The sequence below is a fragment of the Musca autumnalis genome, unplaced genomic scaffold (assembly GCF_047663935.1).
Source record: "Musca autumnalis isolate F117 unplaced genomic scaffold, ASM4766393v1 scaffold_45, whole genome shotgun sequence".
In the NCBI taxonomy this organism is placed as follows: domain Eukaryota; kingdom Metazoa; phylum Arthropoda; class Insecta; order Diptera; family Muscidae; genus Musca; species Musca autumnalis.
This window is the reverse complement of record NW_027412033.1, coordinates 225,871-240,078: the sequence shown is the minus strand read 5'-3', so window position 1 is coordinate 240,078 and position 14,208 is coordinate 225,871. Positions and strand designations below refer to the sequence as shown.

Genomic DNA, 14,208 nt, shown 5'->3' with positions numbered 1-14,208 from the left:
AATATTCTTAAAAAATCCACGTTTATTGGTCAGTTGGTCTTTGAAAAATATTCTTTGAAAAATCCACGTTTATTGGTCAGTGGGTCTTTGAAAAATATTCTTTAAAAAATTCACGTTTATTGGTCAGTTGGTCTTTGAGAAATATTCTTTAAAAAATCCACGTTTATTGGTCAGTTGGTCTTTGAAAAATATTCTTTAAAAAATCCACGTTTATTGGTCAGTTGGTCTTTGAAAAATATTCTTTAAAAAATCCACGTTTATTGGTCAGTTGGTCTTTGAAAAATATTCTTTAAAAAATCCACGTTTATTGGTCAGTTGGTCTTTGAAAAATATTCTTTAAAAAATCCACGTTTATTGGTCAGTTGGTCTTTGAAAAATATTCTTTAAAAAATCCACGTTTATTGGTCAGTTGGTCTTTGAAAAATATTCTTTAAAAAATCCACGTTTATTGGTTAGTTGTTCTTTGAAAAATATTCTTTAAAAAATCCACGTTTATTGGTCAGTTGGTCTTTGAAAAATATTCTTTAAAAAATCCACGTTTATTGGTCAGTTGGTCTTTGAAAAATATTCTTTAAAAAATCCACGTTTATTGGTCAGTTGGTCTTTGAAAAATATTCTTTAAAAAATCCACGTTTATTGGTCAGTTGGTCTTTGAAAAATATTCTTTAAAAAATCCACGTTTATTGGTCAGTTGGTCTTTGAAAAATATTCTTTAAAAATCCACGTTTATTGGTCAGTTGGTCTTTGAAAAATATTCTTTAAAAAATCCACGTTTATTGGTCAGTTGGTCTTTGAAAAATATTCTTTAAAAAATCCACGTTTATTGGTCAGTTGGTCTTTGAAAAATATTCTTTAAAAAATCCACGTTTATTGGTCAGTTGGTCTTTGAAAAATATTCTTTAAAAAATCCACGTTTATTGGTCAGTTGGTCTTTGAAAAATATTCTTTAAAAAATCCACGTTTATTGGTCAGTTGGTCTTTGAAAAATATTCTTTAAAAAATCCACGTTTATTGGTCAGTTGGTCTTTGAAAAATATTCTTTAAAAAATCCACGTTTATTGGTCAGTTGGTCTTTGAAAAAATATTCTTTAAAAAATCCACGTTTATTGGTCAGTTGGTCTTTGAAAAATATTCTTTAAAAAATCCACGTTTATTGGTCAGTTGGTCTTTGAAAAATATTCTTTAAAAAATCCACGTTTATTGGTCAGTTGGTCTTTGAAAAATATTCTTTAAAAAATCCACGTTAATTGGTCAGTTGGTCTTTGAAAAATATTCTTTAAAAAATCCACGTTTATTGGTCAGTTGGTCTTTGAAAAATATTCTTTAAAAAATCCACGTTAATTGGTCAGTTGGTCTTTGAAAAATATTCTTTAAAAAATCCACGTTTATTGGTCAGTTGGTCTTTGAAAAATATTCTTTAAAAAATCCACGTTTATTGGTCAGTTGGTCTTTGAAAAATATTCTTTAAAAAATCCACGTTTATTGGTCAGTTGGTCTTTGAAAAATATTCTTTAAAAAATCCACGTTTATTGGTCAGTTGGTCTTTGAAAAATATTCTTTAAAAAATCCACGTTTATTGGTCAGTTGGTCTTTGAAAAATATTCTTTAAAAAATCCACGTTTATTGGTCAGTTGGTCTTTGAAAAATATTCTTTAAAAAATCCACGTTTATTGGTCAGTTGGTCTTTGAAAAATATTCTTTAAAAAAATCCACGTTTATTGGTCAGTTGGTCTTTGAAAAATATTCTTTAAAAAATCCACGTTTATTGGTCAGTTGGTCTTTGAAAAATATTCTTTAAAAAATCCACGTTTATTGGTCAGTTGGTCTTTGAAAAATATTCTTTAAAAAATCCACGTTTATTGGTCAGTTGGTCTTTGAAAAATATTCTTTAAAAAATCCACGTTTATTGGTCAGTTGGTCTTTGAAAAATATTCTTTAAAAAATCCACGTTTATTGGTCAGTTGGTCTTTGAAAAATATTCTTTAAAAAATCCACGTTTATTGGTCAGTTGGTCTTTGAAAAATATTCTTTAAAAAATCCACGTTTATTGGTCAGTTGGTCTTTGAAAAATATTCTTTAAAAAATCCACGTTTATTGGTCAGTTGGTCTTTGAAAAATATTCTTTAAAAATCCACATTTATTGGTTAGTTGGTCTTTGAAAAATATTCTTTAAAAAATCCACGTTTATTGGTCAGTTGGTCTTTGAAAAATATTCTTTAAAAAATCCACGTTTAGTGGTCAGTTGGTCTTTGAAAAATATTCTTTAAAAAATCCACGTTTATTGGTCAGTTGGTCTTTGAAAAATATTCTTTAAAAAATCCACGTTTATTGGTCAGTTGGTCTTTGAAAAATATTCTTTAAAAAATCCACGTTTATTGGTCAGTTGGTCTTTGAAAAATATTCTTTAAAAAATCCACGTTTATTGGTCAGTTGGTCTTTGAAAAATATTCTTTAAAAAATCCACGTTTATTGGTCAGTTGGTCTTTGAAAAATATTCTTTAAAAAATCCACGTTTATTGGTCAGTTGGTCTTTGAAAAATATTCTTTAAAAAATCCACGTTTATTGGTCAGTTGGTCTTTGAAAAATATTCTTTAAAAAATCCACGTTTATTGGTCAGTTGGTCTTTGAAAAATATTCTTTAAAAAATCCACGTTTATTGGTCAGTTGGTCTTTGAAAAATATTCTTTAAAAAATCCACGTTTATTGGTCAGTTGGTCTTTGAAAAATATTCTTTAAAAAATCCACGTTTAGTGGTCAGTTGGTCTTTGAAAAATATTCTTTAAAAAATCCACGTTTATTGGTCAGTTGGTCTTTGAAAAATATTCTTTAAAAAATCCACGTTTATTGGTCAGTTGGTCTTTGAAAAATATTCTTTAAAAAAATCCACGTTTATTGGTCAGTTGGTCTTTGAAAAATATTCTTTAAAAAATCCACGTTTATTGGTCAGTTGGTCTTTGAAAAATATTCTTTAAAAAATCCACGTTTATTGGTCAGTTGGTCTTTGAAAAATATTCTTTAAAAAATCCACGTTTATTGGTCAGTTGGTCTTTGAAAAATATTCTTTAAAAAATCCACGTTTATTGGTCAGTTGGTCTTTGAAAAATATTCTTTAAAAATCCACGTTTATTGGTCAGTTGGTCTTTGAAAAATATTCTTAAAAAAATCCACGTTTATTGGTCAGTGGGTCTTTGAAAAATATTCTTTAAAAAATCCACGTTTATTGGTCAGTTGGTCTTTGAGAAATATTCTTTAAAAAATCCACGTTTATTGGTCAGTTGGTCTTTGAAAAATATTCTTTAAAAAATCCACGTTTATTGGTCAGTTGGTCTTTGAAAAATATTCTTTAAAAAATCCACGTTTATTGGTCAGTGGGTCTTTGAAAAATATTCTTTAAAAAAACCACGTTTATTGGTCAGTTGGTCTTTGAAAAATATTCTTTAAAAAATCCACGTTTATTGGTCAGTTGGTCTTTGAAAAATATTCTTAAAAAGATCCACGTTTATTGGTCAGTTGGTCTTTGAAAAATATTCTTTAAAAAATCCACGTTTATTGGTCAGTTGGTCTTTGAAAAATATTCTTTAAAAAATCCACGTTTATTGGTCAGTTGGTCTTTGAAAAATATTCTTTAAAAAAGCCACGTTTTTTGGTCAGTTGGTCTTTGAAAAATATTCTTAAAAAGATCCACGTTTATTGGTCAGTTGGTCTTTGAAAATATTCTTTAAAAAAACCAAGTTTATTGGTCAGTTGGTCTTTGAAAAATATTATTTAAAAAATCCACGTTTATTGGTCAGTTGTTCTTTGAAAAATATTCTTTAAAAAATCCACGTTTATTGGTCAGTTGGTCTTTGAAAAATATTTATTAAAAATCCACGTTTATTGGTCAGTTGGTCTTTGAGAAATATTCTTTAAAAAATCCACGTTTATTGGTCAGTTGGTCTTTGAAAAATAGAGGGAGTCCTTGAAAAATATTCTTTAGGATGGCCGCCTTGCGCTCTAAACGCCCGGTTTCGAATATCATGCCAGCTAACATCACATTTTCCCCTAAGAGTGAACTTGAAATCCTGGTTAATTATACATAGTGGAAGAGACGCGCATGGAAATTATATTCCCCGCCAAAATTCAGTCAAAACTAGCATACGGTGTGTAGAGCTATGAGGAAACAGGGATTAAACTGTATTTCGACTGCCCTAATGGCAAACAATGTTTATCAAATAATGAATGAAATCCTTTTGGAAACTGGGTAAAACCTACATCCAGTAAAAGCTAATCATCAAAAATATTACTCAACGAAACCCCCGCATGTGTATATTAAAACCACATGCATTTCACACAACTCGCAGTCGTTCATTGCAACTGTGGCTTGTCGGAGAATGTCGTCGAGGTCTAAATTATTTTGTAAAACACTGTTATCATAACCGTTGTGTGTTATCACAATCGTTGAGGGACCCACTGACCAATAAACGTGGTTTTTTTAAAGAATATTTGTAACGACCCACTGACCAATAAACATGGACTCTTTAAAGAATATTTTTCAACGATAAATAAATTGGATTTTTTAAAGAATATTTTTCAACAACCCACTGACCAATAAACATGGATTCTTTAAATAATATTTTTCAAATACCCACTTGCCCATAAAGGAAATTCAGTGTACGTTAGAAATCTTCCATTACGATCTAATCATTAGATTCGAATGGCTGGTATAGCTTTCTCATGTTGTTTTACTTAGTTACGCGATAAACATTCGCAAGTGTGCCTGAAATACGTATAAACACAAAGTGCCATATGGTACATATATAGATGTTCATATGCGCACACTAACTAAGCACGCCAAAACGTAAGCGAATGGCAATGACACTTGTAGATTCAAATCATACAATTTACATGACAACAACAAAAATGTAATCTCGTGCACACGTGAATATAAAGCACGACTTTTTAGCACAAAAATAATAATACAAATTTAAAATAAATGCATTCCAACCAACAACAGTCAAATCTCACATTAGTTTGCAGCAGTGAAAACAATTGCAACTATTTAAATCACTGAATCACCGCCAATGTTTTCGATTGCACGAAGAGCGTTGCCGGTTTTGGCGGGAAAGCTAAAAGCTCGCTCTCTTTTATAAGTCCGTAGAATAAATAAGGAAATATACCGAGAAGGCAATGGAATGTTTATTTGATTTAACAATAAAAAATGCCGGTAATTTGGGTTGGGGTCGAACTTTGCATACCCTCCACCAAGTTGATGAAGAAAACTAGAAATTTTTTGCATCAACACACAACAGTGCATAAAAAAGTTGCACAGTGGACTAAATCTTAGATTTGGCACGAAAAACTGGTAACTCTCAAACGAGTGGAGATAGGCGGATAGCATTTTGCAAAATAACTTTTTATGACTCTAGCATTTATGCTGTACACCACAATGTGGTGTACTATACCAAAATTTATATCTCGACGAGGTAAAGTTAGTTTGAGATGTGTGTTCGTCCGTCCATTAAAAATTGCAAACAAACTCCAGGCCGCAATTATGGATCAATCGTGGCCCCATTTTATATGGAGGTCTGGTTGCAACCAGAATAGAAATGATTAAGTTTCGTTGAGGATAGTGAAATATACATTTTTATCCAAAAACTACATTTTTATCCGATTTTGTGGCGGCTTTGTAGGTTCGATCGACGCGACATTTTAAGTAAGATTTGGGTGTACAAGCAGAAGCTTGCTATTTAACATGATGATCTGGAAATATTTAGTGGGTGAAATGGACCAATACTTTTGTATGGAAATTGGTAAAATTTTTAGAATAATGACTATATCTTTTTCCTGGAAAATATGTTCAACCCCCGGCAAAATATGCAAATTTAAAATTCTGGGGGCATATTCCTCTCCTTGGATCAAAATTATATCAGTAATAAATTATGCAAAAATATCAATTAAGTATATTAATAACATAACGAGTCACAATCATATAAAATAAATTCCTTGGAAAACAGTGCCCAGAGGAAATGCTCTAGGATATCACATGGTCGGCCACGTCCGACTGTAGTCCTCATGGTTTTTTAATTTGTTTCAAATCCAGGTTTTTATTTTTTGTAAAAAATCCACTTTGATATATATGTTTAGTTCACGTTTATATATTTTTATAAAATTTTTTTAATCCACTTTAGCAATTTTTAAAAACTCATATTTACATATATTTTTTAAATCCACTTTAATATTTTTTTATACCCTCCACCATAGTATGGAGGGTATATTAAGTTTGTCATTCCGTTTGTAACACATCGAACTAATCATTTGCGACCCTATAAAGTATATATATTCTTGATCAGGATACAATTCTAAGACGATCTAGCCATGTCCGTCTGCCCGTCTGTTGTAATCACTCTAGCGTCCGCAATAATTAAGATAGAGTGCTGAAATTTTGCAAGCCAGGGTCTTTTTTCCATATGCCGGTCAAGTTCGAAGATGGGCTATATCGGTCCACTCTTTGGTATAGCCCCCATGTAACGGTACCTCCAGATTTGAGGAATTTTGACGTTCTTCGCCACATTTGCAGACCGATTTAGCTATAATTTGGCACTTAGGGTTCCTAGTTATCAACGAACTTATATCCCAAAGGATATGGGCATAGGTCCATGTTTTGGTATAGTCCCCATATAACGGTACCTCCCGATTTTCGGTATTTTCAGAACATAAGCCACAATTCTTAACCGAACTATCTGCAATTTGACATTGGAGGTTCTCAGTGGTCATAAAACATCGCCACGATACATCGTCAACATAGGTCCATGTTTTGGTATAGCCCCCATATAACGGTACCTCCCGATTTTCGGTATTTTGAGAATTTTAGCCACAATTTGTAACCGAACTATCTGCAGTTTGACATTTTAGGTTCTCAGTGGCCACGAAATATCTCCACCAAACATCTTCAACATAGGTCCATGTTTTGGTATGGCCCCCTTATAACCGTACCTCCCGATTTTCGGTATTTCGAGCATTTTAGTTACAATTTTTAACCGAATTTGCTGTAATTGGCTATTTGAGGTTCTCAGTGGTCATGAAACATCTCCACCAAACAACGTCAACATAGGTCCATGTTTCGGTATAGCCCCCATATAACGGTACCTCCCAATTTTCGGTATTTTAAAAATTTTAGCTACAGTTTTTAACCGAAATAGCTGTAATTTGACATTTGAAGTTCTCAGTGGTCATAAAACATCTCCAAAGAAACATCGTCAACATAGGTCCATGTTTTAGCAGCAATTTTTAACCGAACTATCTGTAATGATCGGTATTTTGAGAATATTAGCTACAATTTTGTCTATTAAAAAATAATCGTCAATATAGGTCCATGTTTTGGTATATCCCCCCATATAACTGTACCTCCCGATTTTCGCGAATTTTCAGTGGTCACGAAATTTCTTCACTAAAATTCGTCAATATGGGTCCATTTTTGAGGGTCTACATTGTTTTGATGAAACTACCCTCAATTCGACTCTTGAAGTTCCCTGCAGCTATAAAACTTTTCCGCCAAAAAAATTAAAGATAGGTTGACTCTTTGATATAGCCCCTTTCGCCTAGCTGAACACATTTTTTTTAGATTAGATTAGATAACACTGTGCAACAAAGTGGAGGTGAAAGGCTGGGGCACGGAAAATTCCTCTTGGGGAAGAAAGGCCTTGGTGAGTATATTATGAACCCAGAAGGACAGATCCACCGTGCATCGAACTTCCGCGTTATGGCGTGATGAAATTTTTGTTAGAGACCCTGTGGGCCATCAGGAATTAGCGTTATATCTTTGTTCACTGTTGCTTAAGTGCTCTACAAAAACAACAAACAAAGATATAATGCTAATACATGATGGCAAAAACTTCATCACGCCATAACGCGGAAGTTCGACTCACGGCGCATCTCTCCTTCGGGGTTTTTAATATACACACACCAAGGGCTTTCATCTCCACAAGGAATTATCTCTGTCCCAACATTTGTGTTCACAGTGTAATTTAAGCAATAGTGGGAGGCAGTAGGAGTTTATCCATTGTCGAAAAGTTGTTCCACCTAAAATTGTGAAAGGACCCTAGTTATTCCATTTTAATTAAGACTATTTTATGGTGGAGGGTATAAAAAGTTCGGCCCGGCCGAACTTAACGACTTTTTACTTGTTATTATATATATTTTTTTTTAAAAAATCACATTTATATTTGTTTATATTTAAAAAAATCCACGTTGATAATTTATATTTTTTTTTAAATCCATGTATATTTTTTAGATTTTTTTTTTTTAAATCCACGTATATTTTTTTAAAATCCACATTTATATTGTTTAAGAAAATACACGTTTATACTTTTTTAGACATCCACATTTATATTGTTTAAGAAAATACACGTTTATATTTTTTTAAGAAAAATCCGCGTTTATATTTTTTTAAATCCTCGTTTATATTTAAAAAATCCACGTATATATATTTTTTAAAAATCCTCGTTTATATTAAAAAAAAATCAACGATTATATATTTTTTAAAAAATCCACGTATATTTTTTTGGAAATCCACATTATATTTTCTATGAAAATACACGTTTAATTTTTAAAAAAAAAAAATACGCGTTTATATTCCACTTTTTAAAAAATGTACGTTTACATTTTTATAAAACCTACTTTGTTAGAAAATCCACGTATCAAATTTTCATAAAATTCACCTTTAATTTTTTATAAATCCACGTATCAGATGTTCATAAAACCCGCTTTTATTTTTTTTTAAATCCACATTCGTATTTTTTAAAAAATCCACGTTCATATTTTTAAAAAAAAAATCCGCTTATATTTAAAAAATCCACGTTTATATATTTTAAAAAATTCACATTTATATTTTTTTTAAATCCACGTTTATATCCACTTTTGTATTTCAAAAAAAAAAAAAAACACGTTTATATCCACGTTTTATTTAAAAAAATCCACGTTTATATTTTTTTTTAAAAATTCACGTTTATATTTTTTTATCCACGTATATTTTTTTAAAATCCACATTTATATTGTTTAAGAAAATACACGTTTATACTTTTTTTAGACATCCACATTTATATTGTTTAAGAAAATACACGTTTATATTTTTTTAAGAAAAATCCGCGTTTATATTTTTTTAAATCCTCGTTTATATTTAAAAAAAATCAACGATTATATATTTTTTAAAAAATCCACGTATATTTTTTTGGAAATCCACATTATATTTTCTATGAAAATACACGTTTAATTTTTTTAAAAAAAAAAATACGCGTTTATATTCCACTTTTTAAAAAATGTACGTTTACATTTTTATAAAACCTACTTTGTTAGAAAATCCACGTATCAAATTTTCATAAAATTCACCTTTAATTTTTTATAAATCCACGTATCAGATGTTCATAAAACCCGCTTTTAATTTTTTTTAAATCCACATTCGTATTTTTTAAAAAATCCACGTTCATATTTTTAAAAAAAAAATCCGCTTATATTTAAAAAATCCACGTTTATATATTTTAAAAAATTCACATTTATATTTTTTTTAAATCCACGTTTATATCCACTTTTGTATTTCAAAAAAAAAAACACGTTTATATCCACGTTTTATTTAAAAAAATCCACGTTTATATTTTTTTTTAAAAATTCACGTTTATATTTTTTAAAAAATCCACGTTTATATTTTTTAAAAAATTCACATTTATATTTTTTTTTAAATCCACGTTTATATCCACTTTTGTATTTCAAAAAAAAAAAAAAAACACGTTTATATCCACGTTTTATTTAAAAAAATCCACGTTTATATATTTTTTTAAAAATTCACGTTTATATTTTTTAAAAAATCCACGTTTATATTTTTTAAAAAATCCACGTTTATATTTTTTAAAAAATCCACGTTTATATTTTTTTTAAAAATTCACGTTTATATTTTAAAAAAAAAAATCCGCGTTTATTTTTTAAAAAAAAAAAATCCACGTTTATATTTTTAAAAAAAACCACGTTTATATTTTTTAAAAAAAAATCCACGTTTATATTTTTTAAAAAATCCACGTTTATATTATTTAAAAAAATTCACGTTTATATTTTTTAAAAAAATCCACTTTTATATTTTTGTTAAAAATCACTTTAATGTTTGTATAAAAAGTCCACATTTATATATTTGTTTAAAATGCATTTTAATATTTTTATAAAAAAAATACACGTATATATACACGTTTACATTTTTCAAAAAATTCACATTTACATTTTTTAAAAATTCACGTTTAGATTTTTTTTAAAGATCCACGTTTAGATTTTGTTTAAAAAATCCAAGTTTAGATTTTTTTAAAAATCCACCTTTAGATTTTTTTTTTAAAAAATCCACGTTCAGATTTTTTTTTTAAATTCACGTTTAGATTTTTTTTAAAAAAATCCACGTTTAGATTTTTTTTTAAAAATCCACGTTTAGATTTTTTTTAAAAATCCACGTTTATATTTTAAAAAATCCAAGTTTATATTTTTACAAAATCCACGTTTGAATTTTTATAAAAAATCCACGTTTGAATTTTTATAAAAACTCCACGTATGTATTTTTATAAAAAACCCACGTTTATATTTTTATAAAAAATCCACATTTATATCTTTATAAAAAATCTACTTCAATATTTTTATAAAATATCCACGTTTATATATTTTTTTTTTAAATCCACGTTTATATTTTTTTCAAAAGCAAAAACCTTTATATTTTCATAAAAATTCCGGTTTCTGTTTTTTAAAAAATCCTCGTTTTTATTTTTAAAAAAAACACGTTAATATTTTTTAAAAAATCAAAATTTATATTTTTTAAATAAACGTTTATATTTTTTTAAATTCAAATTTATTTTTTAAAAAATCCATTTTCATATTTTTTAAAAAAATCCACGTTTATATTTTTTAAAAAATCCACTTTCATATTTTTTTTTTAAAAATCCACGTTTATATTTTTTAAAAAGTTCGATCTATAGCGACAAATTTCTGACGGAAAGTTTTTGTACTCAAAGAAGACTAAATACCAAATTTCCTATATTTCGGTAAGAGAATGTGGCTAAAACTTAAAAAATACCGAAAATCAAGAACTACGCTTCTATGGGGTTATAGGAAGACGTGGACCTATACTGACAATACTCTTGTGGAATATTTTATAACTCTTGGAAGACTAAATAACGAATTTCAACCATTTCGGTGGGATATTGACGTCACAATCTTCAGTATTACGAAAATCGGGAGGTACCGTTCCAAGGGGGCTTTATTGAAACGTGGAACTATACCGACGAATTTTAGTCGGAAATGGGGCGTGGACCTGTACAGACGAACAGTTTTCTATCACATTGAAGACTAAATACCAAATTTCAGCCATTTTGGTGGAATATTGAAGCCACAACCTTCAAAATACCGAAAATCGGGAGGTACCTTTCCATGGGGGCTATATGAAGGCATGGTCCTATACCGACAAATTTAAAGGGGAAGCTTGAGAACCCCCAACGAAGCAAATTTCAGACATTTCGGTGGAATATTGAGTCCACAACGTTCAAAATAGCGAAAATTGGGAGGTACCGTTCTATGGGGGCTATATGAAGTCGTGGACCGATACCGACAAAGTTCTGGGGGAAAGTTTTATACTACCACCAAACGTAGACTAACTACCAAATTTCAGCTATTTCGGTGTGATAATGAAGCTAAAACCTTAAAAATACCGAAAATCGGGAGGTACCGTTCTAGGGGGGCTATATCAAAATGTGGACCCATATATCCCATGTTCGATAGCAACCATCCTGCAAGTAATAGAAACTTCTGTACCAAATATTGACTCTCTATCTTTATAATTGCGAGCTGTATGTTGATTTCAACAGAAAGACGGATTGACGGATTGTTAAATAGCCTGGCTTAATCCCAATGTTGTTGTTTTAATATCTAAAGCAGAAAAGACTAGTTTCGATCCTGGCCACAGGGTCTCATCAGTTCCCTTGTTTTTTGTTTGTGGATGTTCTTCAACGAAGTTATTTTTCAATAACTTCTTCAACAAAAACTTTTTCCACGTTTATATATATTTTTTTAATATCCACGTTTATATATTTTTTTAAAATCCACGTTTATATGTTTTTTTTAAATCCACGCTTTTGTATTTTTTTAAAATCCACGTTTATATGTTTTTTTAAATCCACGTTTTTGTATTTTTTTAAAATCCAAGTTTATATTTATTTAAAACCACGTTTATATTTTTATATACACGTACATATATATTTTTCTAAAAACTCCACATTTATATTATTTGTAAAATTCACGTTTACATTTCTATTAATCCATAATTACATTTTTTTTAATTCAAAAAATTCACTTTTCAAATTTTTATAAAGCCCACGTTTAATTTTTAAAAAATTTTTATCAATTTTTAAAAAAAAATCCACGTTTATATTATTCAAAAAAAAAAAACTACACGTTAATATTACTTAAAAAATCCATGTTTATATTCCATGTTTATATTTGTAAAAAATCCATGTTTATATTTTTTAAAAAAATCCACGCTTATTTTATTTAAATTCCTCGTTTAAATTATGTAAAATCCACATTTATTTTATTAAACCCCACGTTTATATTCTTTAAATAATTCACCTTTACATTCTTTTAAAAAAATCTGGTTTATATTCATAATTTTTTAGTGGGTCGTTGAAAAGTATTCTTTAAAATCTTCGTTCATTGGCCAGGATGTACTTGAAAAATATTCTCAAAAAGATCCACAACAATTGGTTAGTGGGTCTTTTACCTGGGGTTTTTTAAAGAATATTTTTCATTGACCTTAACTAAATATTTATTACGTTTCAGAGAAACTTTTAATATCTCAATTAACATTTTTAGATTTTACAATAATTTGATTAGACAACAGGATACAAATACAGGAAAAACAGCAAAAGGAAACTACTGTATACGATTTTGACAATTGACGTACTTCACTAATTCAATGGAATGTTGAAATAATTTGAAAGTGATTTCAACAAATTTCATTTACTTAGCTTCGGATAATATCGAAAATATTGCTGTTCATAAGAATCTGCTTACATACTTTTAGCCAGGTCGATTCATAAACAAAATTATTAGGGCATGGGTGTGGAATACTCTCCAATAAACAGTTTCCATTTTTATAGTAATCCAAACTTTGAAGCATATTGAACGCATACAAACCCACAGGTATAATTCTCTCAGGTCGTAACAATTCAACCTGTTCTTGTAATGCGTTTAAGCACGCTTCTTCCAATGCCATTGTTTCCATTGGCATTACTTGTGCCAAAGATTCAAGCGATACATTACGTCCATTGTTGTCAATAAATACCAAAGGACAAAAGTTTAGTATGAAGCAATTTTGAAAGAAACGGTCTAAGAAATCATCCTTATCTTTAAAAATCGCTTTTATTAAGTTCCAAAAACGTTGACTACTTTGTTCTCCTTCTTCTTCTTCCAGTGAATCCAAACTTGTAACTTCTAACTGCATTCGATCGCGCACCGTGGGAATGTCTCCAAAGGGAATCTAAAATTTAAATATTTAAATGTATGAGTAGTGTATATGTTCTTCTTTTCATTCCGAACTTACACCAGTCTGTAGTGATCCATAGAGTGAGGAATTAATTCCAACAAACAAAATCTTTTTCGGTCCATTTAAATACTTTTTCAAAAAGTTGCGGTAAATTTCTCCGGAATACTCAAACGGATGATAGATATGCAAATTAGACTGAAGTTCTGATGTTCGTTGCCATAAAGTTTCGTGCAGCGAGTTGGAGCAATTATAAAATTGCTCCCATAACGGTTGAAGTTCGTCATTGGCTGCCATTGTAAAACTAAGCGATGTTACTTTGTGTTGTTGTTACATTTATATGTAAAATAGTTTGCAATTTATAATGATTCATAGCCGAAATGATATTTCATAGTCATGCACCGATCAGTCTGTGGTGGAAGCTTCATGATATCTTCTCCGTCGTGTAGTGACTTAGCTCAAAATACTAATAGTAAGGAGGTGTGTGCGGAAAGCTAAAAAGTGAGCAATTGTATTAACTTTATTCCCTTTTGGTTTTTCAAAATTATTGGAAATCCCCTGTTTAATTGTGATTTCCAATACGTTGTTATATTCGTAGTGGTATAGCTATGGAAAATAGAGTCTGATTCAAATTCAAAATCTGAATTGGGTGCATCATTGGAAAACAGAAAAC

The 14,208-nt window shown here is 29.6% G+C and overlaps 1 protein-coding gene across 1 annotated transcript; it reads right to left on the bottom strand.

Moving 5' to 3' along the window:
* Positions 1-12,449: 12,449 nt before the first annotated feature.
* On the bottom strand, positions 12,450-13,867 carry LOC141404565 (single-strand selective monofunctional uracil DNA glycosylase-like). Its single transcript, XM_073988027.1, has 2 exons — positions 13,596-13,867; positions 12,450-13,532 (listed from the first exon to the last, which is right to left on the bottom strand). The coding sequence occupies exons 1-2, from the start codon at positions 13,830-13,832 to the stop codon at positions 13,017-13,019; spliced, it is 753 nt and encodes a 250-aa protein (XP_073844128.1). The 5' UTR covers positions 13,833-13,867; the 3' UTR covers positions 12,450-13,016.
* Between the last annotated feature and the right edge of the window lie 341 nt (positions 13,868-14,208).

Bases quoted from the DNA above. Each gene is read 5' to 3' on its own strand.
- LOC141404565 (XM_073988027.1), bottom strand. From the start codon at position 13,832: ATGGCAGCCAATGACGAACTTCAACCGTTATGGGAGCAATTTTATAAT. The intron at 13,533-13,595 runs GTAAGTTCGGAA...TTTAAATTTTAG, and splicing joins ATGGATCACTACAGACTGGT to ATTCCCTTTGGAGACATTCC.